The 27,611-nt window shown below is 45.4% G+C and overlaps 2 protein-coding genes and 1 pseudogene across 2 annotated transcripts in view; 2 read left to right on the top strand and 1 right to left on the bottom strand.

Annotated features, from left to right (window-relative positions):
* Window positions 1-390, top strand: part of RBAK (RB associated KRAB zinc finger) — a 46,647-nt gene extending 46,257 nt beyond the window's left edge. Inside the window, exon 14 of the mRNA XM_089895605.1 lies at window positions 278-390. The gene's annotated coding sequence lies outside the window, so the exon portion shown is untranslated. The remainder of the gene's footprint in view (window positions 1-277) is intronic.
* The window catches only part of LOC149747365 (olfactory receptor 10AC1-like), a 20,234-nt pseudogene extending 1,775 nt beyond the window's left edge, over window positions 1-18,459 (top strand).
* LOC111170364 (uncharacterized) lies at window positions 4,592-27,611 on the bottom strand. The gene is made up of 7 exons (XM_089895606.1): window positions 27,195-27,611; window positions 22,512-22,648; window positions 19,498-20,686; window positions 18,410-18,452; window positions 11,663-11,789; window positions 11,281-11,376; window positions 4,592-9,186 (listed from the first exon to the last, which is right to left on the bottom strand). The coding sequence occupies exons 3-7, from the start codon at window positions 19,548-19,550 to the stop codon at window positions 8,090-8,092; spliced, it is 1,416 nt and encodes a 471-aa protein (XP_089751732.1). The 5' UTR covers window positions 19,551-20,686; window positions 22,512-22,648; window positions 27,195-27,611; the 3' UTR covers window positions 4,592-8,089.

Below are 27,611 nucleotides of genomic sequence, written 5' to 3'. Positions count from 1 at the left end.
GACGGAGACACCTGGGTCCCTGGGATGCACGGGGCACAGGAGGCTGGAAGGGAGAGTGGACAGTGGCTCCGAACATCTCAGTTCCCTGAAAGATGTTGGGCTGCAGGAGATGAGGAGTAGAAAATACTGGACTGGGGAGAAAGCGCTGAAGCCCTGGGAAGGGTGGCGGGAGGGGAAGCTACGGGTGGGCCAGGGAAGGCTGGGCGCAGGGCTCCGGGCCAAGGAGAGGCAGAGGCCCTGACGCTCCTCTCCAGGCTGTGCGTCCATCCTCCCCCAGGCCCCGACACGAGCCACTGGCCCACGTCAAACTGGACCGCCCCACAGGAGTTTGTAATCCTGGGTTTCTCCGGGCAGCCCCTGGGGCCCCGGGTGCTGCCCTTTGCCCTCCACCTGCCCCTCTGTTTGCCACGCTGGCAGGAAGCCTGCTGATCCAGGGGCTGGCCGTGGTGAACGCCGCCCTGCACCCACCACGTACTTCTTCCTGGGGGGCCTGTCTGCCGAGGAGGCGGCCTACGCGCCAGTGCTGACTCCGCGCGTGCTGGCCGGCCTCCTCCTGCCGCCTGGGGGCCGCCCAGATGGGCCTCTTTGTGGCTCCGGCTGCCTGCTGCTGGGCCACTACCCGGCTGTCTGCCGCCCTCAGCTCACGACTGCGGGGCTCTGCTGGTGCCTTCTCGCCGCCTGCTGCGTTGGGGGCTCTCTCCTGGCCTTGGGCCTCACCACGGCCATCTTCCAGCTGCCCTTCCGCCGTGGGGGCTTAGTCAACCACGTCTTCCGCGACCTCCCGGCCGTGTTGGTGTTGGCCTGCGGGAACCGGGACCTGCAGGAGCACGTCCTGCTGGCGGCCTGCGTGCTGCTGGCGGTGCTGCCTCTGGCCCTGATCCTTCTCCTACGCCAGGGCGGTGCTGGTCATCCTGGGGCATTGCTGGGGCTGCGGGCCACCGCAAGGCCTTCAACACGGTGGCGTCCCATCTCACGGTGGCCTGGCCATGCTCCACGACGGCTGCGCCACGGCCGTGTACGCCAGGCCACCGAGCAGCCACTCCCTGGAGGAGGACAGGCTGGTCTCATTCATCTACATCAACCTCACTTCCCCGCTCTACCCGGCCATCTACACACTGCGGAACCGGGACATGCAGGGGGCACTGCAGCGGGTGGTCGGCCCCAGGACACCAGGCGCCGTCCACCAGGCTGATGTCACCGAATGCTGGATGCCAGGTGGAGTCTGTTCTGAAATCTCTCCACCACCCCCGGATGGAAACCTCACATTCCAGAACCATCTGTGACTCCCCGAAGCCTACTGGACACAACCTGGGTGCAGCAGACAAGGACTCCAAAATCAGACTCCAGCCTGCTGCTTCTGCATCTAGTGACTTTTTTTTTTTTTTTATGTGGACCGTTTTTAAAGTCTGTATTGAGTTTGTTACAGCATTGCTTCTGTTTTATGTTTTTGGTTTTTTGGCCGTGAGCTATGTGGGATCTTAGCTCCCCGACCAGGGATCGAACCCACACCCCCTGCACTGGAAGGTGAAGTCTTAACCAGTGGACCACAAGGAAGTTCCTCTATTGACATTTTGAGCTGGAGAGTTCTCTCTGGTGGCGGGGGGATTGTCCCTGTGCATTGTAGGGCGCTTAGCTGCACCCCTTGTCTCCACCCAGGAGATGCCAGTAGCACACTCCACTCCCCCATCCAAGTTGTGATGATCAAAAATGTCACCAGACATTGCCAAACATCCCCTGGGGACAGAATCACCCCTGGTTGAGAACCACTGCTCTGAATCGTAGCCGCACAGAATCTTTTGAAGAGGAGTGAGTAAGGAGTCTATGGCAGCACTGTTTATAATAGACAAAAACTGGAAATTATCCAAACATTCATGAACATAGAACAGATACAAACAGCTTGTGGCATATGCATGCAATGGAATACTACACAGCAATGAAAAAGAATGAACTACTGCTACTGGCAAAAAAATAAGGACCACCCGGATGTAATACTGAGTGTAAGAAGCAAGACACAACACTTCTGGATGCTTCCATTGAAATAAAGGCCAATGACAAACTCATCTGTGGCGGTTGATGTCATCATAGTAGTTAACTGGGGGAAGGGTTTGAATTGGCAGAGGGCACAGGGAGGTTGCCTGGGTACTGGAAACGTTCTATGTCTTGACTTGGGTGGTGGTTACGTGGGTGTTTGTGCAGAACTTCACAGAGATGCATCCTTAAGATCCATGTAGTTTGTTGTACATGAAATGAACTGTGGCTGGTTCAAGCTATTCACAAAGACAAGCCTTCAAATCATCATGCCTTCACTCATGCTGCTTTTTGCCCCTGGTACACTCTGTTTCCACTTATGAAAATCCCTTGTATTATTCAGTGATCAGTCCAGATACTGTACCTGTTGTAGACTGAAGGTGTCCCCACCCAAATTCACATGTTGAAATCTAATCACCATTATTAGTTTGTTATTAGGGGGTGGGGTCTCTAGAAGTGATTAGGTCATGAAGGTGGAGCCCTCCTGAATGGAATTAGTGCCCTTATGAAAGAGGCCTGGAAGAGCTCCCTCACCCCTTCTGCCCTGTGAGGACCCAACAAGAAAGCAGCTGTCTACGAGCCCGGAAGAAAGTTGTCACCACACTGAAGCTGCCGGCACCTTGATCTTGGACTTCCAGCCTCCAGAACTGTGAGAGATACATTTCTGTTGTTTATAAGCCTCCAGCTCTATGGTATTCTGTTGTAGTCGCCCGAATGGACTAAAACGGCACCCTTTCCTTCCTCCTCTCAGTTACAACAGTTGTCACTCTAAAATGTAATTTCAGCGTCTGCTTCACCTCCCAATCACCTGCCCACTCCCCCACTTCCCCACTCACAATTAGGCTGTGAGCTCCATAAAGCCAGATTGCAGATCCTGTTCTTAACATTTTAAGATCCATGACCCTGGCAGTTCTTAATAAATGTTTGTTGGAGGAATAAGCCATAGACAAGCTCTGAGTTCTTTTGGGGTCTCACACACTGGCTGTAGGGAGGGGACACGGCTCTCGAGTCCTGCCAAGGACAAGAATCTCTAAGACTGACTCCTCTTTGGGGTCTTAGAGCATCAGAGCTGGCTGTGAAAACCCCAGCTGGACAGCTTGGACCCAACTTTCCAAGGCAGGGAGGCTTAGAAGCAACGCGTTTGTGTCTTGACATAATAAACTGCATTCGGAAAACTTGATAGCTCTGCTTGTACCCCCAAGGCCAGGGTCCCAGATTCCGTGAGGGGGAACTTTTCCTAAAAATGCCTCCTGAAGGGTCGGTCAGGAAAGTCTTAGAGCCAGGATCAGTGCCGGTAAATACCGCCTACCTAACCTCCTGGCTGGAGAAACCGCACGTCTATGAAAACTGATTCGAAGGCTGGGGAGAACTGATCTGTGCAGGCAACGTGGGACACCAGAATGCCTGTCAGCTGCCTCAGAAATCTCGTGAGTCTGTTTCTGTTTTGCAGATAAGTTCATTTGCGTTATTTTTTTTAGATTCCACATATAAGCGATATCACATGGTATTTGTCTTTCTCTGTCTGGCTTACTTCACTTAGTATGATAATCTCTAGATTATAGAAAACAAATTTAGGGTTACCAATGGGGAAAGTGAGGGAGGGATAAATTAGGAGTTTGGGATTAACAGATACACACTACTATATATAAAATAGGCAACGAACAAGGACCTACCGTATAGCACAAGGAACTATTCTCAATTTTTTAAAAATTTATTTTTGGCTGCGTTGGGTCTTCGTTGCTGCGCACGGGCTTTCTCTAGGTATGCGGGCTTAGTTGCTCCGCGGCACGTGGGATCTTCCCTGTCCAGGGCTTGAACCCGTGTCCCCTGCATTGACAGGCGGACTGTTAACCACTGCACCACCAGGGAAGTCCCTATACTCAATATTTTATAATAACCTATAAGGGAAAAGAATCTGAAAAAGGATAGATTCATAAGTATAACTGAATCACTTTGCTGTACACCTGAAACTAACAACATTGTAAACCAACTATACTTCAATTTAAAAAAGAAAGACAGGAGGAAGAGACAAAAAGAAAGAAATCTCATGAAAGGGGGTCTCTGTCCATTTGTCTGTGCCGTCTTAGTTCTTACCTTCTGCTTCTCCCTGAGGCCAGTGCTCGGGACCCTGAGGCACACAGGAAGCCCCCCGTCAATTCCTTCCCAAATCCTACGGCTATGAGGAAGTCCTCACTCAAGAGACACTTAGGGCTGGCAGTCTAACAGGCCTGGTAGCTGTGGTTGATTTGTTTCAGCGCATCTCCCAAGACCGGGTGAGGCCTGAGGGCCACCAGCAGTCCCGTTATCCGCACTGTACATGATTGAGAGTGATGACCACAACCAAAGAAACCTTTGCATTTGACCGCCTGGTGGGGAGCCTTGGTGGGAGCTGTCAGGTTGCTGAGCACAGGTGGCTGCACCTGCTTTGGCGTTGAGGTAAGTCAGGGTGGAGGCCCAGCCTGCGTCTGCTGATGGTGGCCCTCCATCCCCAGGTTCCTTTAAAAGGTTATGCAGGGAATTCCCTGGCAGTGGTTAGGACTCCACGCTTCCACTGCAGGGGGCACGGGTTTGATCCCTGGTCGGGGAACTAGGATCCTGCACGGCGTGGCATTTTGGGTCTTCGGCCGAATTCTGTGGTGGGAAGTAGCAGCTCCGGGCCAGATTTAGATACTTTCAAAGGCTAACTGGACCCTTTTCTCTCCCTCCTGCTGTACAAAGTCTTTCAAAATATTTTGAGTCTTGAGACACATCAAGTTTTAAGTTTCAGTTTATTTATGTATTGAGAGATAATTGACACATAACATCCTATTGGTTTCAGGTAGTACAACACAATGATTCGCGACTTGTGTACATTGCGAAATGATCACCGTGATGACTGTAGTGAACATCACTTCATGTAATTGCCAAATTTTATTTTCTTGTGATAAGAACTTTCAAGATTCACTCACTCAGCAACTTTCGAAGATGCAATACAGTTTCAAGTTTCAGCTTCTAATTCTCTATTACCCGCCACGCTGACAACTGACTTGGCCTTGGGGATGTTACCATAAAGGTCTGCAGTGGAATCCCGGGCAGCCGGACTCAAGGCAGCTGCTTCCCCTCAGGGTGTCCCAATCAGCCTCACTAGGATCGGGCTCACCCCCACCAGCCCAGAGGCAGCAGGATCACCGGAGCTGGGACCTCGGAGCCTAGAACCAGTGCTTTGGTGAGTCGGTGGTGGCTGAGTGCTCATGGCAGGGTGCATCTCAGCCCTCACCTGCCCCGACAGGACCTTTTGGAAACCGGGGCCAAGTCTCCTAACAGTCAGCAGCTGGGTCTGTGCCTGGAGTGGGGAAGTACACCCAAAGTCTAACACCCACTGGGGGAGTTCACCCTCTGCGGGGCAGCAACCTGTGGGAGACACAGCCACAGCCCGTTTGCCAGCCAAAGGCATTTCTCCACCAGCCAATTGCAAGACTCTACCATCCTGTTCCCAACTGTGAAGACTTCGTGAAATTAACACTTAAGTGGAGCACAGGGTGTAAGGACGATGAGTGGGTTCAGCAACAGACCACGGAGAAATCGAAATCGGCAAGTTTATTACTCACAGGGCCTGGACCAAGCACACAGCACACCGGGAGGGGCCCCAGGGCGGGTCAAGGCGGAGTGCAGACAGGGACTGGACTTGGCACACATCCCTTTATTAGGGTCCACGGGGGAGTGCTCTGGGGTTTCTAGGTTGGGACCAGATTGGGCAATCCAAACCCAAAGAGCAGGGTTTTGGTAAGCTCACGGGGGTCCTGGCTAAGGGGTGCGTAAAGCTTACAGGCACTGGGAGGCAGGTGAGCTACTGATCACAAGGGCTGCGGGGCAGTCACTCCAGGGACTTACATCTGCTTGTGGCCGAGCGGCTGCTATAGGGCATGTCCTTGCACAAGGGGCTTGTGTCAGCTTAAGGTCCCTGCAGCCATCTGACCAAACACGATGGGTGATGAGGCAGCAATACTAGAGAGCAGCTTAGCTAAACTCTGGACGGATATACATCGAGTACATCTAGATGTGAACTTATTTTCAGTTATTCAGCTAGGCATATATTGCATGTCTATATATGCATATATATATACATATATATTTCACACACATATGCATGTTAATGCACATCTTTTGTTAAATCTGAGTCAATACATCTTTGAATATTTACTTTTCTTCCGTTTTTTTCATTTTGTCTTTAAGGAGCTCCTGTTTGCTCTTCTCTCTCTTTTTGTTTTTTTTTTAGTATTTTTGGCCGTGCTTTGCAGCGTGCAGGACCTTAGTTCCCTGACCAGGGATCGAACCCATGCCCCCTGCAGTGGAAGCTTGGAGTCTTAACCACTGGACGCCAGGGAAGTGCCTGCTCTTCTCATTTGTATGTCTCTTCCCCCATTCTTTCACATTTTCCACCTCTCTATATACTGAATTCTGTGAATTGGCTTATGGCTCTGCCTTCCTGTTCCCATTTTCTTCAGCTGAGTATAATCTGTTTGACATGTAGAATATTTTAACATTGAGTTTTAAATCTCAGTGACTATATTTTTCATTTCTAGACACCCTATGTGGTTCTTTTTCCAAATAAGCCAGTTATCTTTCTTTGTGTCTTTGCTTTCATGCAGTTTTGATTTTTTGTTTTTTATCATTTTTCAAGACAGTCATTTTTATAGAATTTCAGATTTTTCTATCACCTTAAAAGACTTGAGGTTTTAATTTTGTTAAAATGTCTGTTGACTTTCTTCACATTTTATTATTCTGGATTATGACCTCATCTTGGGTTTGTATGTCAGAACCCTGGGAAACACAGGTTGAGGGTGTCTTTCTCCAAGAATAGTTTGTGTTTGCTTCTGTAAAGTTGCTTCAAAGACCAGGACAAATTTCTATGTTAATTGTTCAGTTTTTCAACTGGGGCATGAGTAGGGCAAATTCACAATTCTAACTCGTAAGAGGTGCAGGTCACAGCTTGTGAATCATCAGGGTAAATTCTTTCCCTACCAGAGTCCAGGGAAGGACAGGCAAGCTTCCTGAGCAGATGAGCAGGTTTTTCTCTGGTCCATCCTTTCCCTATATGTACAGGCTTTTGAAATTTCTCAATTTATGAGGTATTTCAGTGCCAAGCCTTCTGCCTATAGCTTTTAACACCCAAGCTTCTGGGTAAACAAACCTACAGGGCAGCTTACAGCATCAACTCACACACTTTTCAGTTCTCTCTGGAACTAGCACCTGGAAACCTCACTGATTTTCTTGCAAGCTGAATTATGCATTTAAAAGAATGTTACCTGTTATTGTCCATAATTTCAAGTGGTTTACAGTGGAACATTTTTCACTTTAGGTGGTCCACTATACTGCCAGAAAAGGGAGTCCCAACCTTACTCATTTAACATGACTTATAAACTAGTTGATGGAGAGAGATCAGGGGATGTCATGAAATTGCTGGTTTCCAGATCCAGGGGGGCTCTGTAATACTTGCCAGCAAACAAAAAACCAAATGGTATGTGGTACGGTGTATGGACTTCCGGTTGAGTAGTAAATCCCAGTTATAACGTATATTAAAGACAAAAGGGTGTAATTTGGTGTGGAAACTCTTGATAGATGTCATCCTACATATTATGGTATCTGTGTCTACAAGTTCACAATTATGCTCAACTACAAATGCAGTTCAAAAATAAGTAAAATAAAATTCTGTTTATGTAGCATTTCCAGGAACATAGTCCCCACACACCCCTGGGATTGTTCTGTGGCTTATTCAATCTGTTATATTAATGGTTTAAATTATTCACTTAGAGCTCAATAGCCACAGTTAATTAGACACAGATACACTTCATAGTTAAGTTTAAGTTTATCCTATAAAAATAGATCCCTCTAGAGCATCATTACCCTTCTATCCCTATCCTTAGTTTTAAGAGAATAAGCATTTCCTAGTTCTCCAAGTTGGTAGGAAGGTCTGCCCACAGTGGCATTGGACTTCTTGCCGAAGGATTTTCCATGTTCACAAAATCCACAGGGTTTTCATTCCTAGATGTGTTGGGAATTCCTGATGAAAACTTCTCTCACTTTATCCGTACAGTTTCTCCCTGGTGTGAATTCTGTGGTGTCTGATGAGGTTCGCCTTCTGGGAGAACGTTTTCCCACAGTCAGAGCATTCATAGGGCTTCTTGCCCATATGGGTTCTCTTGTGTATGATGAGGCAGGAGTTTTGGGAGAAAGCCTTCCCGCATTCGCTGCACTCGTAGGGTTTCTCTCCGGTGTGAGTCCTCTGGTGAAGGATGAGGTGTGACTTCTGGAAGAAGGCTTTCCCACACTGGCTGCAGCCATAGGGCTTCTCTCCTGTGTGGACTCGGTAGTGGATAATGAGGCATGACTTCCGGGAGAAAGATTTCCCACATTCTTCGCAGCCATAGGGTTTCTCTCCCGTGTGGGATCTGTGGTGTTCGATGAGACGTGACTTGTGGGAGAAGATTTTCTCACAGTCTGAACACTTGTAAGGCTTCTCTCCAGCCAGAACGGCCTCGGGTATGGAGAGGCTTGTTTCTGGGGAGAGCTTTTTACCGCATTTGCCGTTTCTGCCGGGTTTCTCGTCTGTGTGGTTTCCCGGACGTTTTTTGCTGAGGCAAACCTTCTCCTCTCTCAGGCCATCCCCCTGGTCATTGCATCCAGAGGACTTCTCATCCCTGTGGACTCTCTGATGGGTGATGATTTCTGATTTATGGGAGAAGCCTTTCCCACATTTGGTACATTTGTGGGGTTTCTCGTTACTGTCGGTTCTCTGATCAGCATTAAGGGCTTGGTCATGGCTTAAAGCATTTCTACATTGGTTACATTCACGTGGGTGTGCCCCAGAATGTGGAGTTTCCAGCTTAGAATAGAGAAATAAGTTCCCCTGTGCATCATATTCAAATCTCCTTCTTGCAAGGTACGCGTTAGGGGTAACGCCTGCATTACCCGGCAAGGCTGCTCCACACGACTCGCACTTAGGGACCTGTTGTCCTGAAGAAACGACGTTTGTGTTCTGACAGGTGTGTTTTTCGACTGTGTTACATGCGTTGTGCCCTTCTGTGGTCAATTTTTTCTTGTCTAGGAGTGCAACTTGCTTCAAAAGTTTGTTTTGGTGTTCCCGTTGTCTCTCTACTTGGGTATCAACTTGCAAAACTTCTAGGGAAGAAAATAAATAAGGACACAAACGTGTTATCTTTCCAGGAGCACATCACAGAACTAAACTATTTCAGAAATGTTTGGAAGGAGGATTAACTTCGTGGTTTCAAACCTGATTGCCCAGATTAAATAATCATAATAATCCTGCTACAAACACTTCCTACTCCCTTGGCTTCTGAAAAGAAAAAAAAAAATGAGAACTGATAACAGATAAAACCCTGACGGTGAATATATGTAAGCTCTGCTGTTATCAAGTCCGCACATTAAATTGGGAAGAAGGTGAAAACACACACAAGAGAAAAACTAGAGGATAGTGGACTCAAGGCATTGATGTGCTGATGAACCAGGTCACCAAGAGAAAAAGAAAACCCGATCTGTGTCAATTACCAATCTCCATGGTGAAAGCATTCCCCAATGTGACCAATTTGAGGATGACATCACAGAATTCAGAGCCAGAGGATTCTGCCACCATTGGCCATCACAGGCCGGTACTAGCTCTAGCATCCCTAGGTAAGGGGAAGACCTAGTAAGGAGGCCCCATCAGGAGATAAGGGTATTTAGGAATTATGAACGAAGACTAAAGACAGACCAGAGTTTTCAGGGGACTCTAGGGAGAAGGGTGTTTAGGAAATAGGAGCAAAGGACTTGGGCTGAATGAAGTGTGAGTTCCCCTCACTTTATTCCTAGGTTGCAAATAGGCTTTTCTCTGACCTGCACTTCCTGTGCCCTTCCCACCTTAACTTCCCCTCCATTCTGTATATCAAATTAATTTTCTCAAAGCATCAAGTTCTTTAACTGTTAGTTACAGGAATTCTCCTAGAGTCAGAGAGGTCCATTCTGCAGCGATTTATTCTCACATGGATCCACGTGGTCTTTACGATGTCCAGTACATCGACACAAGAACCGTAGAACCGAATGCAAGCCATCCTTGCCCTGGGAAGATTCCCTGTTGTGTTCTGATTGCTCAGATGACCGTTTTCTTCATTTGGTTCCCTTAAAACCAAATCTGGCCGACAACCCAACCCTACGTGTCCCCTTCCCATATGCCTGCAGATCAGCCCCTCCACTAAACCCATACTGACATTCCTTGGGCAAGTTGGTTTCCACAGCACTGTGGAATCTACTTGGAGAATCTTAACTGTCGAATTCTTCATCCTATGCTTAGATATTTATCTGCTTTTCCTTTACTTACATTTTAAACCACAAATACCCCGCTATTTCACCTTGGGCACTAATACCCAGTGGAACCATGAAAATTCCTGTGTTTAGAAATATTTATGTTCCCTGAGCTCCACTGCTGAATTCCTAAGAGACAAAATCAATGCCTAGTGATCTTCCCCAGCAGGATTTTCTGGGTTGGGACCCAGCCAGGGGGCATTTTTAAAGCTCCCCCAGTGAGTCTGGGGTACCCCCCTGATTAATAACAACTGCCCTGAACAAATGCTTGATAAAGGATCCTTGTCCTAGACAGTAGAGGGGGTTAGTCAATATATACTATGTGTGTCGTGCAGAAATAAAGATGAATAAAACAAAGGCTCAGCTCCCTGTGGGATCACACTGAGATGGGGGAAAAGCTTCAGTTATAACGTATCAGACAAAATGGGGACATGTTACATGGTCTTGTTACATGGTCATGTTACATGGCATTGAAAGAAAAGACAACTAAAATAAAAATGAGTGACACAAAATAACACAGTTATTTTAAAATAGGACAAATCTATGAACCCCTGAAAGCATGAGAAAGCCTGTTTTATAACCATGGGGACAAGCGTAAGCCTGAAGATTCTAGAGAAAGACTGAGAAAGCAAGGTCTTAGAAGGGGGCAGTGGAATAGAATGAATGGATAAACTTTAAAAGAATATGTCTTTCTCTAAAATCCAGGGAAAGGAGAGTAATCATGCAGTGATGTGTGATGTATGCAGGTAGCAGGAATCATTTGGGCATTTCAAGGTCTTGAGTCAGATGTCTATAGCTGCTTGCAAAGATCCAAGGCTTTTAACACAGATGTGTGAAACAAAAATAATCTGAGGTTCTGCTTTGTGACCTCCTGGAATCTCATGTCCATTGTCCCCCTCCAGGCTGGTTCTCTCTCACCTGGAAAGCTCCATCTGAGGATCTCTTCCTCCTTCATCCACGGTTCTTGCCCCTGCTCCAACCTGGAGATCACAGCTGGTTTGGTGACTTGACACCCTATTCATAAGAAATAGTTACAAGATTTATGCTGAGCCACCTGGGCCATCCAAGGAAGCAGAAAGCTCAGACTGCCTAATGAACATTTACATCTCAGCCAAAGAATAGCTATTTCACTTGGGAGGAAAATTCACAAATAATCCAGGTGAGATGAGAAAAAGACTTACTGATGGTTGAAACCCAAGGCCAAACATTTTTAGTACTTAACAGGGTCTTACGTAACAGAGAAAAGAAAGGAGCTCAGACATAAGCAGCGGGCAGGGGGGACACAGGAAGCCTTCCTCACCCACGGAGACCAGGTGGCTGTAGTTCTCCAGCATCACATCCCGGTACAGGGTCCTCTGCGTAGGATCCAGCTGCTGCCACTCCTTACGGGTGAAGCCCACAGCCACGTCTCTGAATGATAACGACCCCTGGAACAGCACACTCCTGATTAAACTGGAGTGCTCAGCACAGAGTATTATGGCAAAGGTGTAGAGGAGATGGATCTTACCACCTTCAGAGGTCAGGTTTCCCCATGTTAAGTTATATAGGAAGCTTAGCATGCCCCTAACTTTGTACGACATTTCGTGGGAGAGAAAAAAAAAGATCATTAGAAAATATCTCACTTCTGGATCTCTATTCATCCATTCATCCATCCATCCATTTAGTGAGCAAGCATCTACGGAAGACCAGGTACATCACTGGTGTTCTGCATGGTGCTTGAGGTTGAAAGCTCAATGCCACATTGCTTCTGTTCTAGGGCATTTGTAGTCTGGTGGAGTGAGATGAATGTAAGAGACTGCTGTATGGTAACAATACACTGAAGGCTATGACGGAAGTACATTTAAGTACGGAACAGACACAAAGAAGACAGCAGTCAAATTCAACATCCTGATGTCAAGTTAAGCCTCATTGGAGGTTACATGTCAGCAGAATCATGAAAAATAAATTGTTCTGATGTTTGAAGGATATTCCTATCAAGAGGCATGGCCTGAGCAAAGGCAAGGAAAATCTGGTAGGAACTGCAAATATATGACAGTAGGGAATGATAGTATAGAGTATAAGGGGAATGTGTGTGTGTGTGTGAGAGAGAGAGAGAGAGAGAGAGAGGTCAGATCATAGGACAAACAAAGGGTTTTTCATACATGCAATGGGGACTCCATCACAATATTTAAGAAGGGGAGTTACCAAAGACAAACTGATGTGGAAGATCACTGCATCACTGAGGTGGGAATCACTGGGAGGGAGAGAATGAATAAAATTCGGGTATAATTATAGGGAATTCTCTGGCAGCCCAGTGGTTAGGACTCCGTGTTTCCACTGCAGGGGGCACGGGTTGGGGAACTAAGATCCTGCAAGTCACATGGTGCAGCCAAAAAAATAATAATAAAAATAAAGTTCGGGTACAATTATAATCATCAACATGTGATATGGTCAAAATTAAGGTGGCAACAAGAGGAAAGCAGAGAAAGGATTCCATGTACACAGAACAGGGCTTGGCTCCCCTTCCCTTTCACCCTCCTTTTCTCTCTCTCTCAATGAATTAAGGACCAAAGTTACAATTTTAATTTATACTGAGTATTATATATATATATATATATATATATATAATGTGTGTAAATCATTTTAAATATTGGTTTAGAAGTTAAAAGGCTAAAGTGTAAGAATAATTATCTCAGATTTGTTAATGGAAACAATGTAAAAGGAAGTAAAATCTGTCATAACAAAGTGGAGGGGGGAGTAAAGTGCAGAGTTTCTGTATGCGATTGAAGTTAAGTTGTTATCAGGTTAAAACAGACTGTTAACACTATTAAATATTCAATGCAAGCCTCATGGTAACCACAACAAAATCTACAGTAGGTACACAAAAATAAAGAGGAAAAAAAAGTATATCACTACCAAAACTATCCTCAAACCACAACAAAGAGAGGAAGAGACGAACAAGAGAACTACAAAACAGAAAACAATTAGCAAAATGGCAATAGTAAGTCCTTACCTATCAATAATTACTTTAAATATAAGTGAACTAAACTCCTCAAATTAAAACACATACTGTGGCCAAATGGATAAAAAAGCAAGACCCAACAATTTTCTGTCCACAGGAGACTCACTTTAGATATAAGGGCACATATTGGGTGAAGGGATGGAGAAAGATATTCCATGCAGATGGTAATCAAAAGAGAGCAGGTCTGGCTATACTTATATCAGACAAAATAGACTTTAAGTCAAAAACTATCACAAGAGACAAAGTCATATAATTATAAAAGGGTCCATTCAACAGGAAGATGTAACAATTATGTATGCACAGACCATCAAAGCACCTAAATATGTGAAGCAACATGGACAAATCAGAAGAGAGAAATAGACAGCAACACAATAATAGTAGCAGACTTAAATACTCCATTCTCATCCAGACAGAAAACCAACAAGGAAAGAGCAGAACTGAACAACACTATAGACCAAATAGCCCTAAAAGATATATACAGAACATTCTACCCAACAGCAGCATAATACTCATTCTTCTCAAGAGCACACAGAACGTTCTCCAGGATGGATCATATGTTAGGACATAAAAGCAAATCTTAACAAATTTAAGAAGACTGAAATTATTCACAAAGCTAGAAATCAATAATAGTAATGAAAATGGGAAAAAAATTTAATACATGGAAATTAAATAACCACACTCTTAAACACCATTGGGTCAAAGAAGAAATCAAAAAGGAAATTAGAAAATATCTCAAGACAAATGAAAATGAAAACATAACAAACCAAAACTTAGGAGACGTAGCAAAAGCAGCACTAAGAGGCAAGTTTATAGCAATAAACACCTACTGTTAAAAATAAGATACCAAATAAACAACCTAACTTTGCACCTTTAGAAAAAGAACAAACTAAGCCCAAATTAGCAGGGTTTTTTGAAAAGATAAAATTGAGAAACCCTTAGCTAGACTAAGGGGAAAAAAAGAGAAGACTGGAATATATAAAATCAGAAATGAAAGAGGAGACATTACAACTCATGCCACAGAAATAAAAAGGATCATAAGGACTATGATGAACAATTATACACCAACAAATTGGACAACCTAGGAGAAATGGATACATTTCTAAAAAAAAATACAACCTACTAATACTGAATCAAGAAGAAATAGAAAGCCTGAGCAGACCAGTAACAAATAAAGAGAATGAAGAAGTAACCAAAAAACTGTCAAACTGTCAACAAAGAAAAGCCCAGGAACTTTGTGAGTGAATTCTACCAAAAATTCAAAGAAGAATTTGTACCAGTCTTTCTTAAACTCTTCCAAAAAACAGAAGAGGGAATCCTTCCAAACTCATTCTATGAGGCCAGCATCATCCTGATATCAAAACCAAAGATACCACAAGAAAACTCAGACCAATATCCCTGATAAACACAGATGCAGAAATCCTCAACAAAAGACTAACACAGCAAATTCAACAGCACGTTCAAAGAATCATAAACCATGACCAAGTAGGATTTATCCCTGGGATGCAAGGATGGTTCAACATATGAAAACCAATCATTGTGATTCACTACATTAACAGAATGAAGGATAAAAGTCACATAATCATCTCAACAGATGCATAAAAAGCATTTGACAAAATTCAACACCCTTTTATGATAAAAAACTCTCAACAAATTAGGTATAGAAGGAACTTACCTCAACACAATAAAGGCCATTTATGAAAAGCCCACAGCTAACACCATACTCAATGGTGAAAAGCTGAAAGCTTTCCCTCTAAGTTCTGGAACAGGGCAAGGATGCCCACTCTTGCCTCTCCTATTCAACAGAGTACTGGAAGTCCAGCCAGAGCAAGTAGGCAAGAAAAAGAAAAGGCATCCACATCAGAAATGAGGAAATAAAGGTATCTGTTTGCACATGATGTTATCTTAGTGCAGGGTATCAAAGAGATGTCTATATTCCCATTTCATTGCAGCATTATTCACAATAACCCAAGAGATGAAAACAGCCCAAGTGTCCATCAGTGGGTGAATGGATAAAGAAAATGTGGTGTGTGTGTGTATATATATATATATACACAATGAAATATTATTCAGCCATGAGAAAGAAAATCCCACCATTTGTGACAACATAAATGGACCTGAAGGACATTATGCTAAGTGAAATAAGCCGGACAAATACCACAATGATCTCACTCTTATGAGGAATCCCAAATAGTGAAATTCATAGAATTTGAGAGTAGCATGGTGGTTACCAGGGGCTGGGAGGAGGGGGAAATTGGAAGGTTGGTCAAAGGATTCAAAGTTTCAGACGTGGAAGATGAGAAACTTCTGGAGATCTACTGTGCAGCATCATGCCTGTGTTTAACAATACTCTATTGTATACCTAAAAATTTGCTAAGAGGACAGATCTTATGTTAAATGCTCCTACCTCAAAAGAAAAAAAGTTATAAAGGTGGGGGGAGGGGAATTTTTGGAGGCAATGGGTAAGTTTATGGCCTTAACCGTGATGATGGTTTCATGGGTGTACACTTATCTGTAAACTCATCAAATTGTGTACATTAAAGATGTACAGATTGAATGTCAATCATACCTCAAAGTGGTTTAAAAAAATAAAAATTTCTAACAGTCACTTTTAAACAGTAAAAAAAGAATTTTAATCTCTCTTTAACCTAATCTATCCAAAATATAATTTCAACATATAATTATTTTAAAATCACTGATATAGTTTTCATTCTTTTTTAATCATATCACATCTTCAAAACCTGGTGTGTATTTTCCACTTAAGGTACATCTCAATTCAGACACTATTTTCAGTTTCACTTTGCTGAAATGTAGTCCTATCAAAACAAAGTTGTGTTTCCTGAAAAAATATTTACTGTGATTCAGTTTTTAAATTGAAATGTAATTTAAAATTTCAGAACCACAGTCACATTAACCACACTTTGGATGCTCAGTATCTACCTGTGGCTACTGGCTACCGTGATGGACAGTGCATGTCTAGAACACATCAATACTACTGGATTCCTTTGCTGGGAATTTGCTATTGGTAGATAAAACTACAGTTTAATCATTAAGGGCCCAGTTCTATGTCTGTCTGTCTGCCTGCATTCAGATCCCAGCTCCATCGCCTAATGGATTTTAACATCTCTAGCCTCAGTTTGTTCATCTGTAAAATGAGGGAAGGAGTTAATGGTAATATCTATCTCACAGGTTTATTCATGCAACAATATACGAAAAACACAGAGACCGGCACATAAGTGCTCAACAGATAGTTTTATAAGTTTTATTGTCATTATCTTTATCACACATAGCCATAACAGGGAGAAGCTCCCAGTGAGACTTGGTTTCCTACAAAACAAAAGTTTCCCCCAGAAGACACCAAATGAAACCTCCAGCTTCACATACAGGTCTGACAGCCTCATGTTGTGGTCAGCTCTCTCCTCTGAGGAGGCTGTGGTGTCACCACCTGGTTTTCAACCTCTCAGATTGGTCCTGTCCCAGATGTTCCTGGTATCAGATATCCAGATAGTCCTAGCTTTATTAAGCACAGACACTCCCATCAAGACAGGTCCCTACACCTGAAACTAACACAACACTGTAAGTCAACTATACTTCAATTAAAAAAAAAAAAAAAGCGCCTGTAGATAGAGCATTCTGCAGCAAAAAAGACAGGTCCCTGAGCTCAAAACCAACACCCTGTGAATGCTTACCTTCCTGGAGTGGACAGCTGCAACGTTTATCCACCAGGTCTCATATTCCTCTGGGACTAACATCCTCCTTCCTCCCCACCCCAAGCACATGGTGCTCCTGGGAGCGCCCCTCTGCAGACCCAGCCCCTCAGCCCTCGAACTAAGCAGGACCAATCCCAATCTTTCCCAAAGATCTTTCAAACTGGCCCTATGAAAGGAGACTTCGTCCCATTCTGCGGCAGAGCTTGTCGATGTGAGCGCTGATGGCCACCCTATTTCCGGCCATACGGATGAAGTCGGCATGAGAAAAGGAGTCACAGAAACAGGGACAAGAGAACAAGAGAGACACCTGGTGATATCTGGGTCCCTGGGCGGAACTCTCCCAGTCCCAGCTGCACGCCTGCTCTTCCCAGTTTGGGGTGCTGCCTAGATTTTTGTCTTTGTCCTCAACTAGCTCCAGCTGGGTTTCGCGCTCTTGTAACTTCCAGGATTCTGACCAGTGCACTTCAAGTTCATGCAACCCTAGAGCCCGGGGTAAAGAGGGAGGCCCTTTAGGAACAGAGGCGTGTGAGAATGACCGGCTGACAGAACACAACGATATCGTGATGTCTGAAGAAAGATAATGACGACCAGTGAGAAAGGACGCAAGGGAGGTCAAGGGCAACGGGTGAGGTCTAAGTCACGGAGAGAGAAGGAGGCAGGCGAGCTCGCACAATCTTCCCTCCTGCCCCTGCCGAAGACGGAAGCTTTGAGCTGTTTAAGCTCCATCTGTGTCAAAAATGATTATGAACAGCAGTTTGAAGCACATGCCACTCACTCGTTCCTCTAGATCATGCAGTGTTTTATCTAGGTCAGTGTGAACCGTAACACAGCTCTTTATGCAGACCTGAGTGTCTGGATTCCTCCAACAACTGTAACCACAGATTTCTGCACTGGCACAACATCCATTCTTTATACTGGAAAAAAAAAGTCACAGGAGATCTGCTGTTGTGTTTATTAGAATGTTGCTATCATTGAGGAACCTGCCTGCTATATCTCACGTATGAAGACCCATCACATAAATGTCTAAATATCCTAAAAAGCTTTATTCCCCCTGAGAAGGTGATATGCTTGTCCCAGACAACACAAGTCATATATGGGATGGAATCTGTCTTTTTAAAGTGCCGGGCATGTCAGGCATAAATTTAGAGCGCAGCTAATAAACCGCAGCAGCCTCTGTACTGCCCCCACCCTGCCTTTCCCATGGCCTTGATCGTCCGCTCTCTTCCTATTTTCACGGATCCTGATTTCTGTTTGCATTGTTTGATTGGATTAATTCTTACAAGCATCCTGAAATCCATGGTAAAACAAGAAGCGCAGTTGAAAGAAATGCCACACTCACCTGGCACATGGTCCTTCCTTGCTGGTCTGGGAAAAGCAGACACCTGTGGAGGCAGAGATTGGGGTGGGGGGACATGAGAGGCCAAGCTTGCCTCCAGCCTCAGAATCAACTGCTCTAACACCCCAGGCACGGGGTGGCATGGGGGCTCCTCCCAAGAACCCCGTTTATCAGAGCAAAGCCCTCACCTTGGAATGTGATGGGGACCCAACTTTGAGGCTTGAACCTGAATTATTTTTCTACTTAATGAATACACATCCCTGAGTCGCAGTAATTAATGTGCAATTTACTACCCTCCCCTGCCACTACCCAGAAATTTAATTAATAGAAATTTATTCTGAAGAAACAGTCATGAGTTCGGGCAAAGATTTAGCAGCCAAGATATTTATTACAATCTGGTAAAACTCTGAGAAAACAGACATAACTAAATATCCAACTATAGAGGACGAGTTAAATGAATATACCACAACCAAAGAGAAATAAACGTCATGTAGTAATAAAAATAAAACCATAGAAGACAATTTATTGATCGTATACTGGCAACTGAAAAAGGTGGTTGAAAACTATTTGATCTCACACACACACACACACACACACACACTCACACAGAATAGTCTCTGAAATGATGTAAGACAAAATGCAAGTAGTAGTTAGCTTTGCAAACTTGGATGATGCCCAATTTTACATTTTTTTCTTTGTACTTAGATGAATCTTCTAAGCTCTTCTATGACAAATGGGCATTTCATATATGAACATGCCTTTAAAATTATCATTTTAAAAATATCTGTAGCCTACTAATCTAACCCAAAGCTTCTATCACCATTCCTGCCCCTGGTGTTGAGGAAATTCACAGGAAAATATAAAAATGGGTTCTAGAAGGTGGAGTCCATTCAATGGCACTTAGCTAAGGCAACTGGAGGTCTATTAACCTGGGGCGCTCAGTGCTATCCGTGGATCCTGCTAAGTTTTGTTTGCTTCTCCTCTCGTAGTTGTAGTTTCTCGACAGTAAATTTTATTATTAAGACCTGTTCTGGGCTGAACTGTGCTCATCTCTGCTCAGGAAGTGGTCCCGGTCTGGCTCTGCCACCTACCAAATATGGGACAAGATCTGATGACTTCTCCTGAGCCCTCCTCCTTTCCTCATTTTCCCAGGGAACCGGAACACAAAGGTTCAGGAGCAAATTTACTGTGGCTGGAAGCATCAACTGGACCCCACACCTATCTCTCCTGAATAGACACGAGGTTGGTCCTAGGTAAGTTCCTACTCAGGATAGAGACACACTGGAGTTTGATCCAAGAATTCTGCAGAGACACTAAAACTCTAGAATTATAGAAACTCCATAAAGAATTCTGAGGGTGTCTTTTTTAAAAAAATTGGAGGCTACCTAAGTGCTTAAAAATAAGAGATTGGTTAATAAATTATGATACAATTAAAGCATGCCAAGCTATGAATCAACTTAAAATATTATAAATATTTGACATGGAATGATCTTCCAACAACACCAGCAAGTGAAAAAAGCAGGATACATAGCATATGATTCACAGATGTGTAACAGGAGAATGGATGGGATTTTTTTCCCACGTGCCTGGAAATTTCAGCTAAATCCCAAACACCCCAAGTTCTAAGGAGGAGCTTCCAGACACACCCTAACAGATTCCTTCCTTTGGGGGAGGGAAATTATCGAAGGAGAGCTGTCTATTGAGCAAGTGTACCGCGGGGCTTGCCTCCCATCCTAGTTGGGGATTGCTCCCCTTGCAAGCCAAGAGGGGGTGTGCTCCAAGAAAACTGTTCATGGGTGCCGGAGGGAGCCTGGAAAAAGGGAGAACTACACCCCCAGGCTGGCGTATGTCCAGCTGCAGAAACTCCCCACGGGGGGGGGCTCCTTTGAATGTTTAGGGCATGCAGGAACCCAGAAACAGGAGCCAGCTTTCCAGCTGAAGAATTCAGAAGTCAGAGGCTCCCCACGGCAGCCAGGGGAGGGGAGGGCACAGGAGCGGAAGCCAGCTGCACGTTTGCTGGATCAAGGATGGGAGGGTTCCCGGGGGAGCCAAGTGGATGGTGGGGAAGCTAAGTGGGCTTAAAGCCCTACTGCAGGGGTGCTGATGAAGCCGGCTGCTGGCAGGGTGAAGAGAGCCGGTCCTGAGGGGCAGGACCACTGAGCCAAGAGCATGGAGGTCCGCAGAGAGCCACTGCTGGTGTCCCACGCTGGGCACCCCGACAAAGGGCCATCACGTGGCCTCCTGCAGAGTTGAGGGCAGCCAGCACTAGGCAGGTGAGAGCTACAAATAACACCAAGCAGGGGAAAATTTGAGCTATTTTTTCCTCTACTCTCCCCTCCTCATACCCTGACCCTGGAGGAGAAAGGAGGGAATCCAGTGAGAAGGAAGAATCAAGGAGCAGAGACAGAACAGATCACATTCCCTTCCCATGGTGAGGCCCCAGACCTCTGGCTCCACACGGGGGACGGAGAAGCTGGAGACTAGACATGAGAGTAAGATGTTCACAGACAGTTGGCAACGGAGGGGGGCCTATTCTATTATAACCTGAAGTGACCCAACAGCTATGGGGTTCCCTGAGATAGCATCCTGGAGGGGAAGTACAGTGGGTTGAATTGTGTTCCCCCAAAAGCTCTGTCGAAGTTTTAGCCCCCAGGACCTCAGAACATGACCTTACTTAGTAAGAGGGTCTTTGCAGACGATCGAGTGAAAATGAGGTCACTGGGGTGGATCTTAACGCAATATGGCTGCGTCCTTATGAAACGGGGAAATTTAGACACAGAGACACAGCGAGAAGTCCATGCGAAGAGAAAGACAGAGGTCAGGGTGATGCAGCAGAAACCACGGATTGCCATCAGAGCTCCAGAAGCTCGGGGAGAGGCCTGGAGCAGGTCCTCCCTCATGGCCTCAGAGGAACCAACCCTGCCCACACCCTGATCTCAGACTTCCAGCCTCCTGAACTGTGTGAGACTCAATTTCTGTTGTGTAAGCCACTCAGTCTGTGGTACTTGTGATGGCGGCCCCAGGAAGCTAATGCAGGAAGGCGGGCCCAACAGCGTGGATCAAAAACAGTGGTCTGTGACCCTCTACTCCATTTCCTGCTTCATCGTCATGGAATGGGTTTTCATAAACATGTAAAGAAGAAAATTCTATAGAAAACACGCAAAATGTTAGCAATGGTTACCTTCACAAGGTAGGATTTGTTTTTCACATTTTCTAATTTTTTCAACAGTAAACGTGCTCACTGTTTAATACTTAAGTATGGCATAAAAATATACATATATCATCTTACTGGGTTCTCTCTCCATGACCTCCTATCAGAGTCCTGCCCCTGGAGGAGAGGAAATCCGTGAGAAGGTCTGAAGGGGTGGAGGGTGGGGAGGGGCGGGGCTTAGCGATGAGGGCCCCGCCCAGCCTCCTCCGGACAGGAGCCCTGGGGGCTAGTGCTGGCTCGGCCTCTAGTAAGCTGGGTGGCTCTGAACACCTCTCTCACGCCCATTTTCTTTCGTCTTTAACAGGAGAAGGAGAAACGAAATACTCTTAGGTTAAGAAAGCAACGTCTGGGCCTTGACTCAACTAGAAGGGGGGGTGGGGTTAGAGGTCACTAGACGTCAGGTGCGGAGGTGACAGTGGGACGGGAGGAGCTACACATGTAGCGGGATGGACAGTGGAGAATGAGAATAAACGTGAATGAGTGGAGAGAAACTGGTGCTTGGGGGGTTCACCCTCAGAGCCATGGGGGTCCCTTCCCTGCTAGTTCATGCTTCTCACGCCCCAAAGCAAGAGACCCCCCCTCCTCCTACCAAACCTTCCCCTAAATCAAGTCCTAGATGATCCCCTAAGGCAATGACATCACCCCAATTCTGCCTGCAAAGCGCGTCCCAGGCTGTTGTAGGGGCACTTTTCGGGGGGGCTGCCCCAGATTGTGAGCCTCCAACTTCAGCCCTAAGCTACGGAGCGGGATGAGAGAGGGATCCCCCTTGCCAAGGAGATGGCTGCTCCCCAGGTCACCTTCCTTACGAGAATTTTTCTACACTGGGACGCCTGGGATTTGAGGACCGGGACCTATTCTGATAGACACAGCTCTGCTCTCCTGCTGAGGACTTACCGTCAGCTGGAGGCTCAGCTCCAGCCTCCGAGGCTCTGCAGGTAGAAGCGGGTAGAAAGACGCTTGAATATGCAGACAGGACAGAGCCGCCCTGGCTACAGTCCGATTCTAAGCCTTCGCAAAGACACTAAGAAAACCTGCAAATAAATAGACGACATGGTGAGACTCGGGTCAAAATATCAGCAGGACACTTTACTTCTGAGTTGGAAACGGATGGGGGTCAGAGGGGGAGTCTGGAAGAGCAAAAGCCCAAGAAGGAGCCGGTGCATCGTCTCTGGCTTTGAAGACAGATGTGAGTGTGAGAAGATGCTGAGACAGGCCCTCAGCCGACAGCGGGCAGGGACACAGGGGCCTCCGACCTAAACCGCCAGAAACTCACTTCCCCTGACCCCGAACTCCTGGAGTGTACTCTCCCCCGGAGCCCCGGAGAAGAGGCCGCCCCGTCCAGTGCCTTGATTTTGGCCTTGGAGACCCGAGCAGAGAGCGTGGCCATCCCACTGGGACGTCTGGCCTCCGAGCTGTGAGCTGCTTTAAACCACTAAATGTGTGGTGATTTGTTATACAGATAAGAGGAAGAACACAGACAGGGCGGAGCTGGAGACCATGTGGAGACTCCCTGGGTAGTGAAGGCCTACAGGAGGGGAGTGGCTGCCATTGCTGGAAACGCGGGAAGCCCCATTCTTCCCGAAATTTCTCTCCTGAGGAACAAAAGCCCTGTGTTGCTGGGGGAAGGTTAGCAAAACCCTGTTGCTCCCAGAGCACTGGTAAGACCCACCGCATGTGGCAGGAAAAAGAAACAAACACACACTATCCCCATAGGAGAGGGGCAGACATAGGTCCTGGGCTCAGACTTTTAGAGCCTCCAACCTCGTGGGGAGGGGCAGCATCCCCAAGACCCCAGGGCCCTCCTGAGACTGAGACACAAAGAGCACCCTGCCCCTCCTCCAGCAGGCCAGCCAACACCGAGGAGCAGGCGGGGGAGTGCCAGCAGGAGGAGAGTCAAGGGGCACGGGGGGGGGGGGGGGGGGGGGAGGGGGGCGGGGAGGGAATCCGGCCTCGAAGCGGGGACCAGCAACCAGCCGGCTCCAAGCACAGAGCCACGCCAGCCGAGGCTGACAGTAACCATAGCGACAACAAATGCCAGCCTTGCGCAACTGGTAACTGCTGACCAGTCTTGTCGCAACCAAACTCCTGCACTCCCAGCTCCGCACGCTGAAACGGCCCAGCAGAAGTCTCCCACACACAATGCGCGGCATTCATTTTAAAAATTCGGAGACAGACAAAAAACAAGAAAGAACGACCCACTGGAAGGAGACAAAGCAATGACCAGAAATCAACTCGATCTTAGGTCCGTGTCCCCAGCAAATGTACACGATACATATGCAGCTCAAATGCACTTGAACACTGACGCGACGCAGCAAGGAGAAACTGACAAATCGTCAATCACAGCAAAAAGAGTTTAGTATATACTTTTAGAAACGAAGATCTAAGATACAAAAAAACCCCAGTAAGAATATATAAGATGTGAATAACAATTTAAAAGCTTGACCTATTGGATCAGACAGAAGAATGAACTCAATAGTTAGAGAATATACATTTTTTAAAGTGCATCTGATACAGTTATAAAATTGACAAGCTAAAAAATAAACCTCAACCAATCTTTTAAAAATCAATACTGCATAGATGCCACTCTCTAAACCAAAAAGTAATAAAATCAGAAAATAAAAAGAATGCAAAAATATTTACGACTACAAAAATAGTACATACCAAAATTGGTAGATATTTACAAACACATACTTAAAGGAAAATTATAGCCCTAAGATAGGCATTAAATTAAAACTGGAAATTAATGACATTCAATGCAGGAGGCTAGCACAGAAAAAAAGAATAAACTCAAAAGACATAAAAAAAAGACAAGTATGAGAAGAAATTTTAAAAGAATAAAAGAAATAATTAAGCAGATTTAAAAAAAAATTCTGCCACAAATGTATTACCTGAATCTAATCATGATGTAACACCAGACAAACCTAAATTGAGGAATGTTCTATAATAACTGGCCTGTATTCTTCAATAATGTCAATGTTATTAAAGACAATGAAAGATTGGGAAACTGTTCCAGAGTAAAGGAAACTAAAGAGATGTGGGGGGGAATGCAATGCATGATCCTGGATTTTCTTTAGCTAGAAAAATTATTATTGAGACAGCTAGTAAAATCTGACTAAGATCTGTGGGTTAGACAATGGTACTGCATCGATGTTAATCTCCTGATTTTGATCATTATACTGTGGTTGTGTGACAGAATGCCATTGTTTTTGGGAAATGCACATTGAAGTATTTACACACACACACACACACACATATATGTATAGCGGGGGGAGGAAAAGCAGGATAAAGCTAACTGTATTAGCAATGAGCCAAAGATGGCCCCTGGGTGGTTTACTTCTTCACGGCAGACTGAGACCAATAGCTCAAAAGACCAGCAGCCCCAAACTCAAATGTCAACACATGTGAATGTTTTAAACATAGTCCAACTATTGGCACATTTGTAGTCATTTAGAAGCTGCGTGCTTTACCCACCCTGTGAAACCACACCCAGTTTCTGATAGCTATAAACCATGTGGCTATAAAGACCCCAAGTGGCTTTGACCCAGAGATACCCCCCGGGGTTCCCTCATCCTCCTCTCTTCTGGGAAGTGGCCCCTGGGCCCCAGCCTCTGGGTGGACTCATGCTGCAAGAGGCCCCTTTCTCCCTCATGCACGCGTAAATAATCTTTGCATGTGTTCCTGCCACTTCATGTTTACCATCTTTTTCCTTAACCGGCCCTGAAATCCGTCCAGTTCCTGAAACCCCCTATACAAATGTGGTAAAATGTTAGCATTTGGGGAATGTAGATGAAAGGTATTTAGGAATTCTTTGCATCATTCTACTATTATGAGTTTTCTGTAATTCTGAAATTGTGCCCAAAATGAAAAATTAAAAAAACTAAATTCAATTCTTGGAAAGGATTTATTACAACTAATAAAATAGTTGTTTTGTATTTTAAACTAATGAAATAGACTAACTTCAGGCAGGACTGATCAAGAAAACAAGAAAAGGCAAAAAAGAAACAATTTTTGGACATGAAAAAGGAGACAATTACAGATATACTGGAGTTTTCTTTTAATTATGAGACTATTATAAATAATGCCATTACGTTGAAATTAAATTGGACAACTTTCCAGAAAAATATAAATTAATCAAATTAACAAAGCAACAGAAAACCAAATAAACTACAGAACATTAAGTGAAATGGATCCATACTCAAAAATATACCCATCAAAGAAACATTAGGTCCAATCAAATTCCATTCAAAATTTTTGCAATGTGCACAAGGCAAAATGAATTTGTATCTAGACAACACACTAAAAATAAATAAGAAAAAAATCCAAAAGAAATATAGGCAAAGGTGATGAATATACAACACAAGCGTATATATTGTTTATGGCTACATTCATATTTGTAAGTAAAACAAAACATGAAAGGATACATAGCAATTTCAGAAGTTACCTCTGAGTGAGAAGAAGGAAAATCCAATAGGGAGGGTGCAAAAAGCCTTCAAGTATTTATGAGGTTTTAGTTCTTCAGAAAATCTGAAGCAAATAAACCTTTAACATTTGCTCAGTCTAGATGATAAGCACAAAGCTTTCTTTCTTTTTCTACTTTGCATGCTGCATTTGAGATACTTCCTAATATAACTTATTATAAATAGTAGAAAAAAATATAAAGAGAGAACTATGGATTGCAGTAGGGGAAACTCCTTCAATAAAACCCAAGTTCAAGGCATAATGGAAAAACCTGATACATTTGACCTTATCAAGATTTAAAACTACAGTACCAGTTTGTTTTTTCCCACAGCTCAAATCTGTCCCAACTTGAACAAAAAAGAATCAAAGACAGACAAATCCTCCATCATTTCTGCATCACTTCCCACCCTCACGTTGCTCTCTTTCTTCACCAACTGCCTTAGAAGAAAAGACTACACTGAACTTTCTCTGTCTGCAAACAGATGCGCTCACACTACCCCACCTTCACTCCCGAGACCCGGCGCCGCTATGGCTTCACAAATCTGAGATACGACGCCTCTACTCTTCTCTCACTACCTTATTCAGCTGCTCATACATTCCGACCAAAAAACAAGTATAACCGCGCCAATGCCTTGCTTAAAACACTTCAGGCACCAACAGGACCCAGCCCACACCCCCTAAGCTACCTTGATCTGCTCCCTCACCACCTCAGGGCTACTCCAGAGCGCGGAATCCAGCCGTACCCCCTCGGTTTAAGCCTCTTACCTTTGCATATGCGGTTCCCTCCGCTTGGAATACCCTTTTGCCCCCTTCCACCTACGCAGACCCTATTTAAGTCTGATCTTTAGCCCCGCCTCCCCCAGTGGGAGCCTCCCTCCCTCCCAGGATGTCCATTCATCCAGTAGAGATAACTACCAGGGCACCCATACCCTGAGGGCCCTCATCTGTTCACAGGACTGACATCTCCATAGGACCCCAGCCACGGATGCGACCCGGTGCTTCCCCAGGGGCTGACCCAGACACTCTAAAGGCTTGTCAGACGAATACTGACACTGTAGACCCCTGAAATAACAATCGTTTCACAAACTTCCTTAATTGCCCTCATAGCTCAGAGCCTACCCTTGGCTGGATGTAGGGTCCGCAGGAGGGAGGGAGGGTTGGAGAGAAGGGGGGCCTTTCCTCAGCAGTTCCCTCCTCACCCACAGGAGGTCTGGACGCCTGAGTGGAGTTCAGGGACCTGCGTGAGCAGAGAAGCTCCAGGTCAAAGGTCAGAAACAAATCCACCGTCGGGAAAAAGGGGTGACCATTCGCGGGAGAGCTAGTCCCCCGCTCCTTGAGGCCACGGCTATCACTGGGTACCCTGCGGTAGCCCCCTGTGGATGGTGGGCTCAGAAGAGGCTGAGCTGTGGGAGGTCAGAGAAGCAGTGAGACCCAGTCAGCCTGCGGCCCCCAGCCCACACCAGACAGAAACCCTGACCCTCCGCAGAAGACGTCAGACGGAGCCGCCCACCCAGACCCCCCCCCCGGACCCCCCGC

The sequence above is a fragment of the Delphinapterus leucas genome, chromosome 15 (genome assembly GCF_059928025.1).
Source record: "Delphinapterus leucas isolate spDelLeu-1000000601 "Yukka" chromosome 15, BTC_Dleu_Yukka2, whole genome shotgun sequence".
NCBI classification, from domain to species: domain Eukaryota; kingdom Metazoa; phylum Chordata; class Mammalia; order Artiodactyla; family Monodontidae; genus Delphinapterus; species Delphinapterus leucas.
The sequence above is the reverse complement of the archived record's forward strand: the minus strand, read 5'-3'. Positions and strand labels throughout refer to the sequence as shown.

Bases quoted from the DNA above. Each gene is read 5' to 3' on its own strand.
- LOC111170364 (XM_089895606.1), bottom strand. From the start codon at position 19,550: ATGAGGAAAGGAGGAGGGCTCAGGAGAAGTCATCAGATCTTGTCCCAT. The intron at 18,453-19,497 runs GTAGGTGGCAGA...CTGCCTCCACAG, and splicing joins CAGATCTTGTCCCATATTTG to GTGTCTGCTTTTCCCAGACC. The intron at 9,187-11,280 runs GTGAGAGAGAAC...TTTCTTCCCTAG, and splicing joins CCTCAGATGGAGCTTTCCAG to AAGTTTTGCAAGTTGATACC.